This window comes from Drosophila sulfurigaster, chromosome 2L (genome assembly GCF_023558435.1).
Source record: "Drosophila sulfurigaster albostrigata strain 15112-1811.04 chromosome 2L, ASM2355843v2, whole genome shotgun sequence".
NCBI classification, from domain to species: domain Eukaryota; kingdom Metazoa; phylum Arthropoda; class Insecta; order Diptera; family Drosophilidae; genus Drosophila; species Drosophila sulfurigaster.
Window position 1 is genome coordinate 18,563,732 of NC_084881.1, and position 20,441 is coordinate 18,584,172.

At 39.5% G+C, this 20,441-nt stretch overlaps 5 protein-coding genes across 13 annotated transcripts in view; 4 read left to right on the forward strand and 1 right to left on the reverse strand.

The window, feature by feature from the left end:
• Positions 1-14,549, forward strand: part of LOC133834895 (uncharacterized) — a 51,082-nt gene extending 36,533 nt beyond the window's left edge. For 2 of the 7 annotated variants that reach the window (XM_062264664.1, XM_062264665.1), the window contains exons 3-7: positions 1,981-3,744; positions 6,279-7,041; positions 7,615-8,357; positions 9,121-10,459; positions 11,323-14,549. In XM_062264664.1, the coding sequence (XP_062120648.1) occupies positions 2,045-3,744; positions 6,279-7,041; positions 7,615-8,357; positions 9,121-10,459; positions 11,323-13,473 (6,696 nt within the window). In that variant the 5' untranslated portion in view covers positions 1,981-2,044 and the 3' untranslated portion in view covers positions 13,474-14,549. The remainder of the gene's footprint in view (positions 1-1,980; positions 3,745-6,278; positions 7,042-7,614; positions 8,358-9,120; positions 10,460-11,322) is intronic. The other 5 variants (XM_062264669.1, XM_062264666.1, XM_062264667.1 and 2 more) reach the window with 5 other exon arrangements.
• Positions 14,550-15,696: 1,147 nt separating this feature from the next.
• Positions 15,697-16,245, forward strand: LOC133835334 (male-specific sperm protein Mst84Dd). Of its 2 annotated transcripts, none has more exons than XM_062265345.1 (2): positions 15,697-15,855; positions 15,914-16,245. In XM_062265345.1, the coding sequence occupies exon 2, from the start codon at positions 16,020-16,022 to the stop codon at positions 16,191-16,193; it is 174 nt and encodes a 57-aa protein (XP_062121329.1). In that variant the 5' UTR covers positions 15,697-15,855; positions 15,914-16,019; the 3' UTR covers positions 16,194-16,245. The 2 variants fall into 2 exon arrangements, with proteins under 2 accessions (XP_062121329.1, XP_062121330.1); XM_062265346.1 differs by having other exon boundaries at positions 15,736-15,855; positions 15,911-16,245.
• A 1,100-nt stretch (positions 16,246-17,345) lies between these two features.
• On the forward strand, positions 17,346-18,821 carry LOC133835326 (myb-like protein X). Its single transcript, XM_062265335.1, has 3 exons — positions 17,346-18,382; positions 18,440-18,568; positions 18,643-18,821. The coding sequence occupies exons 1-3, from the start codon at positions 17,495-17,497 to the stop codon at positions 18,694-18,696; spliced, it is 1,071 nt and encodes a 356-aa protein (XP_062121319.1). The 5' UTR covers positions 17,346-17,494; the 3' UTR covers positions 18,697-18,821.
• Positions 18,706-19,580, forward strand: LOC133848028 (RNA polymerase II transcriptional coactivator). The gene is made up of 3 exons (XM_062283397.1): positions 18,706-18,718; positions 19,005-19,099; positions 19,156-19,580. Exons 1-3 carry the CDS (start codon positions 18,706-18,708, stop codon positions 19,435-19,437), a joined length of 390 nt encoding a protein of 129 aa, XP_062139381.1. The 3' UTR covers positions 19,438-19,580.
• On the reverse strand, positions 19,576-20,422 carry LOC133835330 (transmembrane protein 222). Of its 2 annotated transcripts, XM_062265341.1 has the most exons (2): positions 20,273-20,422; positions 19,576-20,206 (listed from the first exon to the last, which is right to left on the reverse strand). In XM_062265341.1, the coding sequence occupies exon 2, from the start codon at positions 20,146-20,148 to the stop codon at positions 19,624-19,626; it is 525 nt and encodes a 174-aa protein (XP_062121325.1). In that variant the 5' UTR covers positions 20,149-20,206; positions 20,273-20,422; the 3' UTR covers positions 19,576-19,623. The 2 variants fall into 2 exon arrangements, with proteins under 2 accessions (XP_062121325.1, XP_062121323.1); XM_062265339.1 differs by having other exon boundaries at positions 19,576-20,375.
• Positions 20,423-20,441: the final 19 nt, after the last annotated feature.

The window sequence follows — 20,441 nt, forward strand, 5'->3', positions numbered from 1 at the left end:
TTCTCTCTCTCTCTCTCTCTCTCAAATTTACATGGCTTTTCACAATTTATTTTTCCGCTAGCATCCAGTTTCCAGTTGCGAGTTGTCAGCTTCAGTTTTCCGTTTTTATGCCTGAATCATTGTCAACTATGTCTGAGGCCTCGGACAGCGGCGACATTAAAAGCGACACAAACATTTCATTTTAATATCCTTTTTCGGGCTTATGCCAAGGCGCGAATCTGACACACAACAGAACAACAACAACAACAACAACAAAAATCAATCCCCTCACTTTTCTCTTCTCTTCTCTGCTCTGATCATTCGTTTGGCCTTTTGTTGTTGTTATTCCGATGTGCCGGAACATTAAGCGTTGAAATATTTATGAGCTCGACAAACACACACACACACACACTCTCTCACACACTTACATACTCTCAGAGTACAAGTGTAAAATACACGCGTATCCCTAATGAGTCTGCATTGTGCCAAAATCTGCATTTAAGGCAGCTTTAAGTATTAATGCGAAATTTTATGCGCTCTCTCTCTCTCTCAGTGAGAAAACTCATTTAAAAAACAGAGAAAAATACATTTTCATGCAAACGCATCAAAGTGTAAAAGCAACCCGCGAATCGAGTGAGAAAGGGAAACAGAATTTTTATAAAGATTTCTGCTGTTTTAAGTACTTTTTGATGCCTTTGAAAGAAGAAATAGGTTTTCTTTTTTATATACATGTTGCTGCTGCAACTGAAATGCTGCACACAGGAATGGCTTTTAAAAATGCGAAAGTGCGAAAGCAGTCGAAAAAGTGTAAAGAAAATTAAAGTTATTTATTTAACACATTTCAAATGTCATATAAATCGTTTAGCACTATTTGCCAAAGACATTCCTTAAACTTTAAATAACTATTTCATAGAATTTTCAACTGTTTCACATACATTTTTGCAATCATTTAGAGAAGGAATTTGCTTTAATTGCAGCGCTGCCAAAGAACTACAAAAGAAATATTGCAAATCAAAAATAAACTTCTAACATATTTAAACAAATTTAATTTAATCAATCAGATTTAGCAAATTGAGAAATTATATTTAAATACATTTATAAATTAAGTTTTCATATAACTAGATTATTGTCAAGTAAATGTCGAATAAATATACAAAACAAAATTCAAACACTTGTAGTAATTTAATAATAAATTGTTATCTACAATAACAGTTGCAAATTGTGAGAATATTTGTCTATTAAAAATATTCTTTAAGCCCATTTAAATGTAGATTTTTCATTCAATTAGATTTTCGATAAATATGTTAAATGTCGAATACATATTCATTGCTCTTAAACTTCATACACTTTTAGTAGCCGAATAATATATTTAAATGCGTAACAATAGTTGCAAACTCAACGAATATTTATCTATTAAAAAGAATCTTTCAATACACTTGAATATTTCATTTAACTAAATTTTTCTAAAATAATTGCCTAAAAAATATGCAAAATAAATGTAAACCCACAATAAATTTTGTATTTGTCTATTTAAGATATTATTTAAAAATCCATTTAAAGTAAACTTTTCTTTCAATTAAAACGGATTTTTCATACACTTTTAGTAGTCAAATAATAAATTGAATTATTTGTTGCAAAGTCAGAGAATATTTTTCCATATACCACAATCATTAAATATAGTTAAAAGTGAAGTTTTTATTTAAAGAGATTTTCATAAAAGTGACGCCTATAATCATTGAAAAAAAGTAGATGTAATGAACGCGTATCCACAACAAAATGTGCAAATTTAATGAATATTTATCAATTCAGAATAATCTTTAAATTCATTTCTTAGTGAAATCTTAAGTTAATTTAAATGGCTACCTTCTAAATATTTAAAACAAAAGCTAAGCTTAAAACACGTTTAGTAATCTAATGAAATATTCACAACAAACTTCACATTTTAAATGCCAGCTTGCTCAACACAAGTCTAACCCGAACTTTTGCCTTCTCTACTTGCAGTTAAACACTAAGAAAGTGCAGCAAGAATTCTGAAAGAGAGTGCACACACAGTAAGTGTGGCAACATGGACCTGCCCTCGATGGTGCAACGTTCTGGCGATACGCTCATTGTGCGCAGCGTTGTCAGTGGCAATCAGCTGTACATGGAGCAGGGACACAATGCAACCAGTAACAACCACAACAACAACAGCAACACAAGCAACACTAGCAACACTAGCAACAACAGCAACCATAGCGGTAACAGCAACAACACAACGCCACCGTTGGGCAACGTGGCATCCACATCGCCAACAGCGGTGACAACCAGCGCATTGGAACAGCAACTGGAGCGTTATCGCTTGCAACAATTGCTGCAACAGCAGCAACAACAGGCGGTGGCAGCAGCCGCAGCGGTTGTCAATAGCGTGCAGCAGCAGCAACAGCAACAGCAGCAACAACAACAGCATGGCGGACTCTCGCTGGATGCCAAGGAGGAGGGGCTGCCACAGTGCAAAATCAAGCGCAACTACAGCTGCAACCATTGCGCCTACTTCACACAGAATCCGCGCTACCATTTGACGCATCTGCGCGACGTGCACGGCGAGAAGATTGTGATCAACAAGTGCAAGCTGTGTTTGTACGCCTCCCGCCACTTCCAGAAGCTGGTGCGCCACATGAAGATGGTGCACGGATGCACCGATGGCATTCCCAGTGGTCACGGGCAGGCGCGTGGCAAGCGCGGCATGAGTCGCGAGGCACGCAAGCGACGGCTGGAGGAGAGCGTGGGGGTTATGGGTGGTCAGGCGGTGGCCATTGCGGTGCCCGATATGCCCACGTTGGAGCAGGTGAAGCGTGAGTTGCAGCTGCAGGAGCAGAAGTTGCAACGCGACATCGAAGCGTACAAACAGCGACAACGCGAAGAATTGCAACGCGAGCAACAAATGGAACTTGTGTCCAACTATGAGCGACAATTGCAGGCAACATTGCGGGATCTCGATGCACGCGACAGTTTCGAGCGTCAATCCTCGCCCGCGGAGCCACCAACTCCCTCGCCCAGCGGCTCAGCCACGCCTCCACAGCAGGCCGCCTTGTCGTCGGGTGGCGAGGAGCCACAGAATCGCCTGCTCAAGTGCAGCGCCTGCGAGTTCACCACGCTGTATCGCACCCAGTTGCGGGCCCATGAGCTGGAGGAGCACGGCAAGACGAAGTTCTTCCGGTGCGACAAGTGCAGCTATGTGACGCACATCAAGGCGCGCTTTAGCAAGCATGTGAAGTACCATTCGATGCCGATGATCAAGTGCGTTACTTGCGATTTTCGCACACCCTACAAATGGAATCTCGACAGGCATATGAAGAATCATGGCGGAGCCGGCGCCTTCAAGTGTGCCGCCTGCGATTTCACTGCGGACATTAAACAGTCGCTCACAGTGCACGAGATGAATCATCATGTGCCCCCAGTGGGCAATGCGGGCTCCATTTGGCCGCGACGACAGAACAAAGTCGGTGCGAGTGAAATGTGCGATGATTTCCTCAGCGATTCGGCCGAGTTGGAGGATCAGTATAACAACAATAACTTGGACGATGATCTCGAGGATGGCGATGGCGGTGCGTTGAGCGGTGGGGAGGAGCATTATGGCAAGCGCAGCAAGTACGAGGAGGATGAGGAGCCCACAGATCTGTCGCAGAAGGGCGGCTGCTCATCGGACACATCCAGCGTGGGCACCACGACGCCACGGGCCAAGCGACCCATGCCCAATCTGATTCCCATCAACAAGAGTCCCAAGGAGTAAGTATTGGGGAGTGAGGGAATAAGGGATTAATAGTGATAGTGATGAAACAGAAATTGAATTATGAAAATGAAATTCAAAAAGAACAACAATATTGCATATATAAAACCGTATCTTCAAATATTCCGAAAATATACTAAATTTTATATTTGGTATATCGATTATAGCTCTACATTTTAAATATTATATACCATAGAGTACAAAATATATCAACTTTTACCGAAAATGAAATTCAAAAATAACAACAATATTGCATATATATTATTATTATTTAAAAACAATTTAAAAAACTATTAAACTATATCTACAAATATACCAAAAATAACCCGCAAAAATATACCAAATTCTGTATTTGGTATATCGATATAGCTCTACATTTTAAATCAGGGATGCTCAACGCCTATACACTGCACATTGGGATGAAATGCCTTTATTTTGGCAAAAACCTAAAAAGTTCATGTTAATATATCAATAATGTTGCAATTATTTCAAGCTTAGAAATGTCCCTAGACATCGAAAATATTTTTTTTGAATTTTATTGCGCAGCCTTCGTCTTGCACCAGCTGTTTAAAGTCAGCTGTTCTTGCCACGTTGTGCGTGCAAGCTTGCTGACTAGTAAAATTTCTTAATTTTGGCGTTGTCGTATTTTTAAACAGTTTGACTTATTAAAATACCTTAAATTGGAAAATGTTCTTCATGGTATGTAGAAAATATTTGTATAAGTTTTTAATTATATTTGTTTTTGTGTTGTCATGTTTTTAATGAAATACGTAAGCATTAGTTTTGTTGGTTCTAACCTTAAAATATTTGTGTTTCGTGGAGCATATCTAGCAAAAACAACAGACAACAAATAACAACTTATGTGGTAGTATGAGTTATTATGTGTATATTCAGGTAGCATTTAATTAATTTGCGGGAATTTGCGGGGGGGTTAAATATTTCAATAGATACAAGCAAGGTTTCTCTTCGTCGGGGTGACTAACTAAAAATTTGGCTGGATTCAAATCGCAATGTCAAGGCCTCTTTTGACTGGGTAATTCCAAATGATTTTCCGGAAAACGATTTAGAGGTGATTAAAAACAAAAAAAATAAAAAATAAAAACTAAAAAAAAAAAAAAAAAAAAAAAAAAAAAAAATCCGAAATTCACAAATAATATAAGCAGCAAATTCTCCAAGTTTCAAGTTTCTAGCTTTAAAATTACGGTTATGGCCAAAATAAAGGCATTTCATCCCAATGTGCACTGAGTGCACTTTTGTTTTTGTAGATGCTCTGTGCTTATGGCTAGTACGCCCATACGCACCGTGCATATGGGCTTCGATTTGCATGCGAAACAAAAACAATTTTGCTTGTTTCTCCATTCCATCTCTTTCCGTCGTCACGCTTCGCTGACCGCAATGTATTTTGTTTTTGTTTTTTTCTCGAGCACATGCACTGGAACTTATTCTTCTGTCTGGGTTGGGTTTTGATTTATTTCGTGGTCGACCATCGTAAGCGTTATGTTAAATTTTTTGGTGGGTTAGAAAAATGAGTGATGAATTGGAGAGCACTTTTTTTTACCAAAAACTTTAAATGTGAATATAATGCGAAATATGCTTCGTAGTTCTGGATGTAAACACAAAATAGAATCGTAATTTCTCTCAGTGCACAGCTGCGCCCCAACACAAAAGCGCCGCTACATATGTACACGTTTTCTTGTGTCTGTGTTAGTAAACGCACTGCCATAAGACGAATTTGAGCACCCCTGTTTTAAATATACCATAGAGTACAAAATATATCAACTTTTACCGAAAATGAAATTCAAAAAGAACAATAATATTGCATATATATTATTATCATTTAAAAACAAATAAAAAAACTATAAAACTATATCTACAAATATACCAAAAATATACGAAATTTTATATTTGGTACATCGATATAGCTCTATATTTTAAATCTACCATAGAGTACAACTGTTACCGAAAAGATTAAACAATAGAAATGCGTGAGCTTCACTTTCAAAGTGCAATAAAAGAAAATATAAGAAAAATGCAACAAACTTATCTTAAATTCTCAGAGGTCAATATGGTATAACATTCTGGAAACATTCTTTTAAACTCACGCAAAAGAAATCTCGCCTTGACCAACATACTCGTACTTTTAGAAACAGTTTTCTATTTTGTGAAGACTTCCTTTTCAATAAAAATGCCAAAAGATTATCCTCAGAAACGAGAATCATAATATAAAAACAAGCTTGGTCATGCAATAAAATAAATTAGGTAAAACATTCTAAAAACATTTTTAAAATTTGTAAAACATACAAAAGAAGTTTTTCTCTCCAAACTTTCAGAAAGCTTTTTAATACAAATTCGTAATAAACACTTTGAATGCGAAAATAGCTTCCTCAGAATCTGGATCAGTATCTGACAACAAGTTTAGTCGAGCAATAAAATAAAATAGCCATAACTGACAACATACTAAAGCTTTGATAAGTTTTGTCATCTTCTATACCACAACTAATCATAACAATTTCTTCCACTACTTTTGAAAAAGCGTGCTGAACCTTTCCAAGGATATGAATGCCAGTCGCAGCTCTCTCACCGAGATCGCCTCCATGTTTTTCAACGAGAAGCAAATCTCCGAGATGCTCGACAAATCGGATGTGCCCCAACTGTCGCCTGCCACCACGATCACATCGCAGGCTTCGTCGCGCAGTCTGCTGGCCAAAAAGGGCGGTTCATTCTTTGACAAACTGAAGACGGGAGCACAGCACGATAATCTGGTGTGTCAGTGTGGCTATGTGGCCAAATATCTCTCGGAATCCATAATACACGCCAAAAGCTGTCAATCGTCGGCGGTTGTTATCGAGGATGACGATGCAGCGCTGCACGAAGATGATGCCGATGATCGCCTGGAGATCGATGAGGATGACGATGATCGTCAGTCGCATTCGGCCTTGAACTTGAGCGTTTCGGGCTCCACTCGCTGTCAGCACTGTCGACATCGTTGCAAATCGTCCACAGATCTGTTGCATCATCTCTCGCAATGTGCCGAAGCCATTCGCTGTGCCAACGAGATGTACGATTCGAATTCTGGGGAAAGTGTCGAGCGTCGTGTGGATGCGCACACGTTGCAACAACAGGCGGCGGTGCAACAGCAACGTGTCTGCATTTGGAACAAGGCGGCCAAGGAAATTGCCGCCGCTGTGGTGCAGCAGGATAAGTCCAATCTGTTGACCAAATCCCCGATTAGTCAAGCGGCCAGCAATGAGGAGAACAGCTATTATGGCGTGGAAACAGCGCCTGGTTATGGTGAGGTAAGTAATGAAGCCGGACAACCAACAAGGCAACTAAGTTCATTCCACACATGCACAAACACACAGACGGAAAAATCGTTTTTAAAGCCAGAATTCAATCAACGCTAAAATGCTTTAATGTCAATAGTAACATTTTTAGAAGATTTGTCTACAGTTTATATTATGATATTAAGAATATATTCCCATTACCTTAATTAAAAACTGTTAGCCAAATTAAAGCTCATTGTATTTAAATTGTGTCTCAAAAGCAAGAATATATTTTTAAGAATTTTTTAATACATTGACTTTTCAAATTTGGTCACACTTTTTTAATACTTCATACAATTTTCTTTGTTTCTTAAATAGAAGTTTTATATATGCCCATCAATTTGTTAAATGTAATAAAACATTTGCTTTGCCAAGAATGATATTAATTGTTTGAAAAAGTAATTTTTCTTTGAAGCTTACAAGACATTTTCAAAATAGTTTTTCTCTCTGTATACACATACACCACCCAAACAAAACACTCACACACTTGCAACCTACGCACGACAAATGCGTCAAAATGAAATTTGACTCTCTCATGCACTGCAGGTAACCAAAAAGATGACGCCCGAAGAAGAAGCAGCCAACTCATCACTGAAGAAGGTCTACAAGTGTCCACACTGCAGTTTCTGGGCATCGACAGCATCGCGCTTCCACGTCCACATCGTTGGCCATCTGAACAAGAAACCCTTCGAGTGCTCGCTCTGCTCGTATCGCTCCAATTGGCGCTGGGACATCACCAAGCACATCAGGCTAAAGACCATTCGTGATCCATCGCATAAGACGGCCAAGGTGCTGATGAACGATGAGACGGGACGACGCAATTACACCAAGTACAACAAGTACATTACACTAATGAAGGTGACCGAAGAGGATGGCGATCCGAAGCTTATGAAATCCGGTGAAATGACCCCCAATCAGGTGGCATCGTTGGCCTTCTTGAAGGACTATCAAAAGGTGGGCGTTGGCGCTGCTCATGACATCACTTTGGAGCCGGTGTCGCCCAACAAAGTCAACAATGCACTGGACGACGCTCAGCTGGCGGATAATCTGATTCGTTTACCATTGCTGGCAACGATGATGAATGCCGCGATGGCCAAGCAGCAGCATCAACAGCAACAGCAGCAGGAGCAACATCACTCCACCATGATCACGCCTTCGGTAACCATTTCGCCAGTGAAGCGTTCACATCAGCAGCCACCGGGCAAGCCCAGCGATGATCTCATTACTGAGGTGCATCAGGAGGGCAGCGAGAAGAAGACCTTCTACAGATGCCGCAAGTGCAACTTTAGGTGGGTTGAACTCAAAATAAGTATGAATAATGCAGTCGAGTATGCTCGACTGTGAGAGTATTTTTAAAATATACCAAATCCAAATATAGAGAGTATATAAATGAGAGTATTTTTAAAATATACCAAATCCAAATATACTAAAAATATACTTTTAAAATATACCGCAAAGTATATTTGGTATAATAAAGTACAAAAAAGCCATATTATCAAAGGTATTATTCTTAAAGTATACCAAAATAATATACTGAAAAAATACTACAAAATATACCGCATGATACATTTGGTATATCGATATACTATTATATTTTAAATATACCACCAAGTATAAAAAGCCAGATTAGCAACCAAAGGTATTATTCTTAAAATATACCGAAATAATATACTGAAAAAAATACTGCAAAATATACCGCATTCTGCATTTGGTATATCGATATAGTATTATATTTAAATATACAATAAATAATACCGTATACCGAAATAATATACTGCAAAATACACCGCATGCTGTCTTAGGTATATTATATTATATATAAAATAAAGTATATTTAAAATATACAATGGAGTACAAAAAATTCAGACTGTCACATAGCGCAGGTCATATTTGGAATATATCTATATACTACAATATTATATGTATTTAAAATATACCATATAATTCAAAATATGCCAGAATGTCATCCAATGAAAACTTTTAAGATTGACTGCAACCAAATTTGCAGAAGTTTATAATTTCCAAACTAATTATATTCCCTCATCATTGCAGACATCACAATCGTGACGCGGTGCTGGCGCATGTCAAAATCCATTATCAGGAGTCGAGTTACCCCAAATCGAATGCTGTCACAGGTAACAGCAGCAGCACAACACCATTGCAGGTCTCGGTTAGCTCCAATCAACAGCTCTATATGAATAAAGTATTTGCCGCCATGTGCCTATCGCAGCAGCCATCGCCCACATCGGGCAACCAAGTTGCTGCTGCTGCTGCTGGTGGTGGCAACAATGGCCAACAACAACATTCCCTGATACCAGCTGGTTTGCTGCAGCGTGCCATTCAAGAGGCATCACAGCATTCACCGACACCGAATGCGAGTGCTTTGAGTGGTCTCGCTTTAGCTCTAGCTGGTGGCAAGACGATAGCAGCAGCAACCACAACAACAACGTCGACAGCATCGCCAAAAGCAAATGCCGCCTCCATATTAGAGCACGGTGAGCAGAAAGCGAGTCAAAATGAGGCAAGTGCCGACAGTCTGACGTCGCCCACAATCACCAGCAACCAAAACAATTCGAACTCAAGCACAGCTCGATCCTTGCAAGATCTGCTAACATCACCGCGTACACGACATGGTCATCATTATGGTGCTCCTGCTAATTCTAATGCTAATACAAATGTGGTTATGGGTAGCGGATATAACGGCAGCAGCAGCCGGCTGGATAAGAAGAGCACATCCTCATCCACAGCGAGTGCTGCTGCACAACAGCAACAGCAACTACAACAACAACAACAAAGCACCTCCACCACAACCACAACTACATCGCCTTTGCCAGTAACTACCACTCCTACTCCTATTTCTACTTTTCCAACTACTACTACTACTACTACTACTACTACTACTGGTGCTAAGTCTTTGGTTCATACACTGGGTACAAACAATAACAACAACAACAACCCATCCAATCACAATCCATCCGATAATCATTCCCATCAAAATCAAATCATCGCCGGTGATGGCATCTATCTGATGGCAACGGGTCTAAACCATGCCTCCTTACATTCTACTACTATTAATCTCAAATCAACGGCAACACCAACAACAACAACAACGCCAACGCCAGCCTCCTCCTCGTCGTGTCTATCATCAACATCGTCTGCGTCAACATCGGCTGCATCGGCGTCGTCATCAGCATCACAGTCGCCGCACTCGTCGCCGCCACAAACGATGACCGGGCAACCGACGTCGTCGACGACGGCGTCACAACGTTTCCATAGCCATAGTCCAGGTAGTCCCAGTCTGTTAACGATGAACGATACGGATCGTCGCGATCCGTCGCCATATCGTTGTGGCCACTGCCATCAGGTGTCCAATTGGAAGCATGTAATTCAGGTATTTGTCTAATTCCATTTCTACACACACAGTTTGTGTTTTGTCCCAATCGCAAAACGAGTCTCTTCCCCCCGCCAAAATGAAAAAATTCCCCGCCAACAACAAAAAAAAAGCAATGCGCAAAGAGTTTCGTCCGCATAACAACAACACGAAAAAAGCTGTTAAAAATTAGAGTAGAAATATTAATCAAGGTGAAGCTTTAAAGCTGTTGAAAGCTTCTAGAAATTTATCTTGAGATTCAGCTAGATTTGTCTTCGTTTTAATCGTGGATTAAGCTATAGTAATGATATTCTAATATTTCTGCCGAGTTAGCTTCAAGCCAATTTCACATTTCTTTCATTAGTCCAGAGCAGCGTCCTTTGTTTGTCTCTCACACATCAAACCAATATCATCTTTGTCTGTAGTCCCTACTCTAAGTAACGCTGGTAAATATGCAAACAACAATTTGTTTTTTTTTATTTTTAAACCAAACCTAATGCTAAATGTTTACATGTGTGGTGTCTGGTCTTGCTTTATATACAAAATATATCGACTACGATTACGATAATGTTTAGCTATAAGAAATCATTATGTTGGTGACAGTATTTTTTTCATATATACATATATTTATTTATTTTGCTTGCTCTCGCAACTAATGTAAAAATGCATTTATAATTCGATTCGATGCTAACAAAACCCCCATTTAAAAATGGGTAAAATCGATCAAGAACTCATTCAAAATGGTGCGGGTGTTTCGATGGGTTTGTCCCCCCCAACACACACACACACATACATACACACACACACACACATCAATACATTGACAATAAAAATAAAGACTGCATGCTAATAGAAAATGCATTTTCTTTCTCTTTTTCTCACAGCGGCATTGTCGCTTAAAGCATTCCGGGGATATTCGGATCGAGACCCTTGAGCGCAGCTCTGGCAGCAATGCCCCGCCCATTTACCGTCCACAGGGCGCTGGCGCCACCAACGAGTCCCAATCCCACCTCCTCAGCACCACCACCAATAACAACAACAACAACTACAATAATAACAACAACAGCAACAAATCAAGCAACAACATCAGCGCCTTGTTGAGCAGCAAACAGCTGGAGCAACTGTTGCATTCGCCACTCTCGGCCAGCGCTGCAGCTGTGGTAAATGCGGCAACCACACAGCAGGACATTCAGACAGCTGCCGCTTATTGGGCTGCGGCCTGCAAGGCAGCGGTTAACAGCGGCAGCGTCGAAGAGTTGTTGCAACTACAGCAGAATGATCAAATTGAAATCACACGTCTCCCATCGTCATCCACAGCAACAACAACGGCAGCAGCAACTGTTGCCACTGCAATCCACAATCAACAAGAGTTACCCAGCAACAACAGCAACAACAACAACACCAAGTCCAAGCAACAAAAGTGCCCGGTGTGTCCGTACATCTCGGAGAGCAAATCCCAGATGAACTATCACGTCTCGTTGCACAAACCGACGCAATACGAGTGTCGCCTGTGCACTTTCGTCTGCGCCAAGAAGCAACATCTCAGCAGCCACATGCGCAGCGTGCATCAGCAACAACTCGGAGCAGCCACAACTGCCACAGCAACAGCCGCAGGCAATTCCCTGGGTCTGGACTTTACCATGGCGTTGCAACGGGCAGCGGCAACCAAACAGTTGCCACAGTTGCCGCTGGCCATCGATTTGAGTCAGTTGCAGCTGGAGGAGGAACAGGCCACGACCGAATTGCCGCCGGAATATCAATACAAGCTCATCAGCTACTGTCCACGGTGTCCGGCGCGCTTTGCGCAAAAGCATCACAACGATGAGCGGAACGCAAAGCTGGAGCTGGAGCAGCATCTGGCTGAGCATGCGCCCAACGAACTCGAGTCGGATGAGGTGCACATTTGTGCCTATTGCGAGTATCGCGCCAGCGCTGAAACTTTGCTGCAACTGCATCGAGCGGTCCACATGTCGCACTACCAGGAAAAGTGCCAGGAATTGTACAGAAATTGCAAAGAGGATGTCATGTATCCGGCACCCAAATTGCTGCAAATCTCCGGTCCCGAAACCATTTGGGTGGTGGACAATGAGCTGGGCGCTCAACTGTTGCGTCAATCGACGACAACCACGACTAATTTCGATAGCCAGAATTCGCTGCTGAAGAAGCAACTCGAGTCGGGCGGCGCAATTGTGCGGGAGCAAACACCACCGAAGGCCCAAGAGGCCGAGGAGGATGAGGAGCGACAGAGCAGCTCGACGCCCTCGACCAGCGCATCTGTGGCCACCAGTGATCTGGCTGCCGATGGCTGCAGCAGCGAGGCGGGCTCCGTGGACATGCCACAATCGGCACCGGCGCCACAACGCTGCCAGCATTGTCCCTTCGAGACGGAGCAACATGAGCTACTGCAGCAGCATCTGCAGAAGCATGCGTGCATCAATGCACCCGATGAGGAGGCACAACAATGTGCTCACTGCGATTACAATGCCTTGGATGAGGCCGAGTTGGAGGAGCACATCGCTGTGCACTTCAATGCCAGCGAGAAACTCAAATCCGTGGAGTTCTACACGTGCTACGACAAGCTGGAGATTAGTGTGGAACAAGAAGAGCCAGAGGCAGAGCAGCTTGAGGCATCGGAAGCCAAGCAGCCGGAGCACAACAACAACGAGGACAATGTGGTAAATGCGAATGTGCAACATCCACAAGAAGCTGACGAAGAGGATGAGGAGGCGGAGGTGGAGGATAAAAAGGAACAGCCGGAGGCAAAGAAACCTTGCACCAAGCTGATCCTCTACAAAACCGATGGCGAGCTGAGCGTGAAGCCATCTCCGGAGGAAGAATCAACGGCCACACAGCGTGGCGAGAACATTAGCGATCGGCTGCGACGTCGCAGCTTGAGGGGCAATGCAACATCGACAGCGACTGCGACAGCGACAGCGATCGCAGAGCCTGGCACATCACCAAATGCAGTGGAGACAACGACGGACAAAATGATACTGGTCAATGCCAAGACGGGCAAAGTCATATACAGAAAGTAAAGGCGACTATATCTATTTAGAATAATCAACTAAAGTTAATTACAATTTATGTTAATTTGTATTTTTTTGCGACATTGTTAATTTGTTTTGTTGTTTTGTTGGGGTAAACAGTTAGCAAGTATTTTATTTTGTTGTTTAAGCACCAATTATTATTATTTAATTGTTACTAACACACACACACACACACAGTTGGAACATGTTCCTGCACTTTCAATTGTAACATTAAAGTTAAGTAATTAAGCTTCTAACCAGTGGATATCGATGCGAATATCAACTGTTAATTCTTGTTATCCTTAAATACTAATATCTTATTTCATTTTTGGAGCGGTGCAAAAGTATATTTTACTCTTTAATTTATATTTTTAGCACGTAAGCAACATAAAAATGAATCAAAACTATATATATATATATATTTAAAAAGAAAAAAAAAAAACAAAACAAAATCGGTTTAAACTCTAGTTAATCTGACCACACAAAAAGAAAGTTTCATAGAAATCAAAACTTAAGAAGAGAGAAAAAAAGAAAAACAAATTCCAAATTTTGTCTTGCAACAAACAATTTGTTTTTGAATGGGAACTGTGATTATTATTAAACAAACAAAAAAAATGAATATATATAAACTAAATTTAAAGAAGAGAAATGCAAGAAATATGTGTAGAATTGGTATCAAAAAAATGGAAATGAAATCTGTATAATAATTTGCAATATTTGCAAAAATATATGATTTTTGTACAATAAACAAACAAAAAAAAAGAAAATAAGAAAACAGCAACAGCGCATATTGTTATTTAAGTAATTAAGTAATTAACTTGTAGTTATAGTTTAATTATGCATTAAATGGCTTTTGTTTTAAAATCGATTGTTTTTTTTTTTTCTGATTGTTTATTGTTTCTTACTTTTGTAGCAGAGTGTAGCTGCGAATAAAATGTTATCATAAACTGTAAGCAAAAGAAAAGAACACACATGTGGAATAGCGGGGCCATATTTAAATAGTTTAAAATAATAAAACCAAGAAACAAGCAGACAAGCAAAAAAAAAATAAAATAAAAGAAGAAAATACAGCAACAAACAAATAATGATGAAGATCATGATGAAATGATGTATACAGAAACTTAATTGAATTATGATATTCAACCGCAACCGCCTTTGATATACATATACATATACAAATACATATACATATAGTACGCATGTATCTACATATATATAATATATCTATATCTATATACATACTATACATTTAAATAGTCTATAACAGTAAATAATGTAAATAACTTAGTTTTTGTTTACTTCGCACATATGTATTGGTGTACATATAAATATATATACACACACACACACATATACACATTTACGGCATAAATTTAAACAATGAAAATGTACAAAAGAAACAAACAATTGTTAAAAAAACATCAAATAATAAAATGTAAAAAATACACAACAATTTGCATTTACACTTTTACAGCTTCTCTGCCCTTTGACCTTTGTAATTCAACTAATTGCATATGTATTACAATTGCATTTGACTAAACAAAAGAACAACAATAATCAAAAACAACAACAAACTAGTTTGGCTCAGATTTTAGAAGAACAACCAAAACAGAAACAAAAACTATTAGTTTAACTAATGAGAAATGGGAATTACGAAACTGTACTAAATTGTGATCATTGCACGCAATGGTCAAACAAAAATTTATGTATTCAAATTAAGCATATTTTCTCAATTAAAAAACTTTGTAATTATCAGCAAATGTGTTTTTTCTTAAGTGGTAGAATTTTCGATTAAATAATAGAGAAATTATTCCAGACATACCCACAAAACAGATAAATTAAATTTTTTACTATATTCAATATGTTTCAAAAGTTTAAAAATCCATCCAATAACTTATTGCTGGGTATTCAACTTAGCATATCTCATTGTGCCATCAAACTATTATTGTTTGATCATTCTACTTAGAAGAGATTTAATTTACCAAATATCATTCGTATAAGATTTTTTTCAGAGCGACACATTCGCATACGAACATTCTTATAAGATTATTCGTATAAGAACTTCATTGTGCTCAGGAAATGAAAACAATATAAGAGATTTTTCGTTGTCGTATATAAGAACTTTTTATAAGAACTTTATTGTGGCCAAGCGAAGCGTAAGTATGAGATATCTTATACGTATAAGAACTTTCAATACCAAAAAAAACCGTTACTATTTCACTTAAAGAAGCTTTAAAAGCACCAATTTCTAATTTTAAGCAAGCGACGCATTATTCAAACATAAATATTCATTCAGTCTATGATATACAACAATTTATTCCTGTTTTAGTCTGTGTAGTGTAAACACTTAAAAATTTGTTTGCCAATATTTTAAATCTATCGGAGCTTTAGGTAAATTTAATATTCGAGCAACTCATAATTGTTGAATAATAATAAATTCCTATAGCAGTTCCAGGCAACAAGTGCGAACACACAAATCACAGAATTGGAAGCGTGTAATAAATTCTTCCGTTTCTTCTTTTGAACCGTTTAACCTTTTTCCGTAAGCCCTCGCAATGTGTTGTTATCCAGGTGGCTGCTGCGGTTCGCCCGCCTCTATTCAGTGCACAAATTTCTGTTTTAATTGTTGGACAGGATGTGCAGCGAGCCCATGTTGCCGCACAAGCTGTTCCCCTTGCTGTCCGCCATATCGCGGATGTTGCGGCGGACCTCGTTGTGGATCATGCTAAACTAACAAAAAGTGACTGGCTTAGAAAGAAACTAAGGAAAATAAAAAACTAACTAACTGAGAGTGATTTTATAACAATATTCAATAAAAAAATGCCGCAATATGAACAAAAATAAACCAGCTCAATAATGTAATGTCTGCCTACTTCAAAATGTCCAATTAGCTGAAGTATTTCCAATTGTGGAACTGTGGTTAGTTTCCTATATTCCAGCTATTCATTTTTAAAACTGGTATTTAATGCGTTCTTCAAATATACTTAATATACCAACAAGGAAAAATGGCTGCCGAAGCAGAAAAAGACTTACCGTTGCAAAAGAGTGCTCCAATGGGCAAGGCGACAGCGAATATGCAATGATGATTTTTATAAACGCACACTAAATACACTTGCACTTAATACACTTAAAACACTTGCCCATAGCAACTACACATTCACATATAAAAAAAGGAAATCAAATGCTGAATTTACGCGCTTTATAGGCGCGTGATTAAGGAACAAATAGCAACTACACATACACCAAAGAACAAATTTTTAAAAACAAATCACACTTTATGGAAGTGTGAATAAGCAACAAATTGCACTTTCACTTATTACACTTGCCTTTAATACACTTCACTTTACTTAATTGCACACTTAAAAAAATATAAAAAAAAATTCACTTGAAAAAATTCATCTGCCTAAAAATCTACTTGGAAAACGGCGCGGTTAGTTGACGCGCGAAAAAATGGCGCTTCACCCGAAACAAACATTATCAAAACTTACATTTTCGAAAAATGCGCACGAATGCGAATGCACAATTACATGGAACACTATAAAACAACGCGTTTTTTATATTTTTACAATTTAAAACAAACTAAACAATTTATAAAAAAAATCAGCAATGCTAATCAGACCGCCAAGTTAAACTGGATTCGATTGGATTTTTAATCGATTCCTATTCGTTTGGAACCAGTACTGTAATGTGAACGTAATGCAAAAAAAAATGTGTGCATCTGATACACCATTTCTACGGATTATTTAAAAATCTAGAAGTCACTTAAAATATGTCATTTCATTCTTAAAAGGTTTTTGTGTCACAAAAAACTTTGCATTGTTTACCTCAAAAATAATATCTATCGATGATTATAAAGCAAGTTGGCAGCACCACAGTGTTTTGATAATATATGTGAAATATCGAGGCCTCGTCTTCTATCGGAATGGCAATTATCAGAGATTGCTCCTCACTTAACTGATTTGTTATTTTGCTGTACAAAAATTTTTTTTGTTAGGACGCGCTTTGCCTGCCACCTGCCTGCCAACCACACATGGATACCAAGTCCAACGATGACTCTGGTGGCAGTGATTCCCTGGACAAATCAATGCAACGCAAGTGCGTCATGGTCGAGACCACAGCAACAACAACAACAGCAACGAACATAACAACGGAGCCCGACAATTGCAGCAGAGATTCCGCTACAGTGCAGCAAGAGGATGATCAAGTTGGGCCATCAACGCAAAGTGGCGAAAGTGTAAAAGCTAATAATAACAACAACAACATAACGACAACAGCAACAACAACAGCAGCAAGTGCTGCATTTGAAACGAAAGTAAAACTAATATCGCAGAACCTCAAAGAAACAAAGCTGGCTGAGGAAACTGGCAGCGATGAGGTGACCACAGCATCAGCATCAAGCAACGAACAGGAGGAGGTGCAAGAGGAAGAACCAAGTGGAGATCGGTTAAAGAAAGTACATTTCCATCCGGATGCTAAGGAAAGCGATGGCGGCAACAATCGTGTAAAAAAGAAATGGAAATCCTCACAAAACCATGGTGGCGATGGCGCCAATCTGGGCTGTGATGGGATGGAAATGGATGTGACAGAAGATGAGCAAAATGCGGACGGAGGAGAAAACGAAGCTGCAGCAGAAGATGAAGAGGAGGAGGAAGAGGAATTCAATTTGGCCAAGACAATTGCCGAGGCGGAAGATTATTTAAAGCAGCATCCGTTAACATTCGTGCGACGCGTCGAGCAAAATGGCGAATTGAATACAAAGGAGGCGTCACAACTTGAACAGGAGAAGATGATCGAGGGGGACGAAGATGAACGTCATGAGGACAATGATGACGAGGACAGTGAAATAGATTTTTATAAGAATTGTAAACCAGAAAATGGCATTGAACGCATTTTAGGCAAGGAAACTAAGGCGGGCAAGGCAAGTATTGTCATAATGAGTTAATTATATAGGTAATAATATTCTATAATTTCACAGGTTGAATTTCTATTGCGCTTTGAGAATCAAGGGGGATTATCTTGGGAATCGGAGGAGTTCATTCGGTGCATGTGTCCAACGCTCTTAAAGCTGTACGAGCAGAATCGTGAGCGGCGTCAGCAACGTTTAGTAAGCTAAACTTTCATTTATAAAAATGTGTTTTACGTAGCTATTGCTAAATATTCTCTGTATATTTATTGCAGATGCATCACGTTGCTAAGCGCCAGAGCCTGCGTCAGCGTTATACGGATTTCTAGTAATAAATAATGTACACACATTGTAGCTTTTAGGTCTTTAATTATTAGGTTCCGCAATTAATTGTAACAATTTTTGTAATATGAAGTAAATGATTTTCCTTTGTTGAACAAAAGTAACAAAAATATATCGTCTAAGCATTAATCGATATATCAGCTGGCTATCGTTGGGATTTTATTCGCTAATTGGTAAAAAAAAAACTTGTTTTTGCAATTTGAAATTTGGTATATGCCATAGTCGTTTTAACGAATATTTTAGTATTTTTGTATCTGGTTACACTCCTTTACCGGTGCCCAAAATATCGTTTAAGTTTGCGCCATTTTGCAACAGAATAAGAAAAAATGCCAAGAATCAGCAAGAAAAAAACAAAGTTCTTCATCCGACAGCGATAGTGGACCAGACGATGTAAGTAGCATACGATTTTGGTGCCACAAATGGTACTAATGAAGGTCAATTTGCAGCGCAATGTTCCGCCGCCAAGTAAGAAAGCCAAGGAAGGCGCCAAATCAAATGGTGGCGACTCCGCTTCTGCTGATGGCGAAGGCGCAACCAACTGGACACTAGAGGGTATGCGCCAGGTGCGCATTAACGAATTCCGTGGTCGGAAGATGGTTGACATACGCGAACACTACGAAAAAGATGGCAAAGTGCTGCCCGGAAAGAAGGGTATATCGCTGTCTGCTTCTCAGTGGCGCAAGTTACTCGCTGTTGCCGACGAAGTAACGCGCGCTCTTGAACAATAAAGAGAGACCAACATAAACCTCAAAAAACCCAAAACAAACGTGACTCAACCATACTAATCGTTTCCTTCTATTAAACAAACACTCCAACAACAAACCATACTTATCTACGTAGAAATAAACATTAATCATGTTCACACATTGAAGTTTGATAATAATTGTTTTTAATTAGTCGAAATAGCAATAAGATTAAAAGTATACGGCCAATAGAATGACAGCTGTTAGCAGGATTGCGAACGGCAGCCAGGTTTTAACAAAGCCATAAATGCCCACAAATCGACCGCATGCAAACATCCAGAAGCACAAAATTATCATGTTCCACCTACTGCTGTCCTTATAATGCATATTACAGAGCGCTGTCGCCACATGTGAATGACAGTTGTCACAAAACAAATTGTGCATGCGTGTGCCATACAGAACGGATGCTTTGGATACACCCTCGTCCCAGGCATCGGATCCGCCCTGAACGTACTTAGGATGCAGGCGCAAGTAACGTGTGGGACGCCCAAAGGCCATGTTATCCTCGGTGACTACATAGGGACCTGCAAAGTCACGTATAACACCATTGGCCATGCAGATGCCCATGTGTCCAATGAATGGCAATATCCAGGTTAACACGGGTATCGGTGTCCACACAATGCAGTATGGATAATGATCCAAGTCAAAGTCAATGGGTGGCAGCCGTTCACGCACACAATCTCCTCTAGAACCCATCTCAACATCGACGTCCTCTGTTGATGATTGTTCTTGATGTGGTTGCTGCTGTTGATTTCTGGATGTTGACGACGACATATTAAATGGAAGGGTAAGACAAACCGCAACTAGCACAACGACTCACTAAATCACACAATATGCGTCTACTCCAAATTTTTCCGATTTATCAGATTATAACTAGATAACAACGTTGGAGGAAAATCTCACACATACATGCCACTTTTTTTGTTTACAAACTGATGGTCTATCGATACATACACATATCGATAGCTTCTGAAATGTCTCTGCAAACA

What these genes read in the sequence shown, in the direction of transcription:
- LOC133848028 (XM_062283397.1), top strand. An exon ending in GCGATAGTGGACCAGACGAT is followed by an intron (nt 19,100 to 19,155) that starts GTAAGTAGCATA and finishes GTCAATTTGCAG; the next exon opens with CGCAATGTTCCGCCGCCAAG.
- LOC133835330 (XM_062265339.1), bottom strand. Translation starts at nt 20,226, where the DNA reads ATGTCGTCGTCAACATCCAGAAATCAACAGCAGCAACCACATCAAGAA.
- LOC133835334 (XM_062265345.1), top strand. Translation starts at nt 16,020, where the DNA reads ATGTGTTGTTATCCAGGTGGCTGCTGCGGTTCGCCCGCCTCTATTCAG.
- LOC133835326 (XM_062265335.1), top strand. Translation starts at nt 17,495, where the DNA reads ATGGATACCAAGTCCAACGATGACTCTGGTGGCAGTGATTCCCTGGAC. An exon ending in AGGAAACTAAGGCGGGCAAG is followed by an intron (nt 18,383 to 18,439) that starts GCAAGTATTGTC and finishes ATAATTTCACAG; the next exon opens with GTTGAATTTCTATTGCGCTT. An exon ending in AGCGGCGTCAGCAACGTTTA is followed by an intron (nt 18,569 to 18,642) that starts GTAAGCTAAACT and finishes TATTTATTGCAG; the next exon opens with ATGCATCACGTTGCTAAGCG.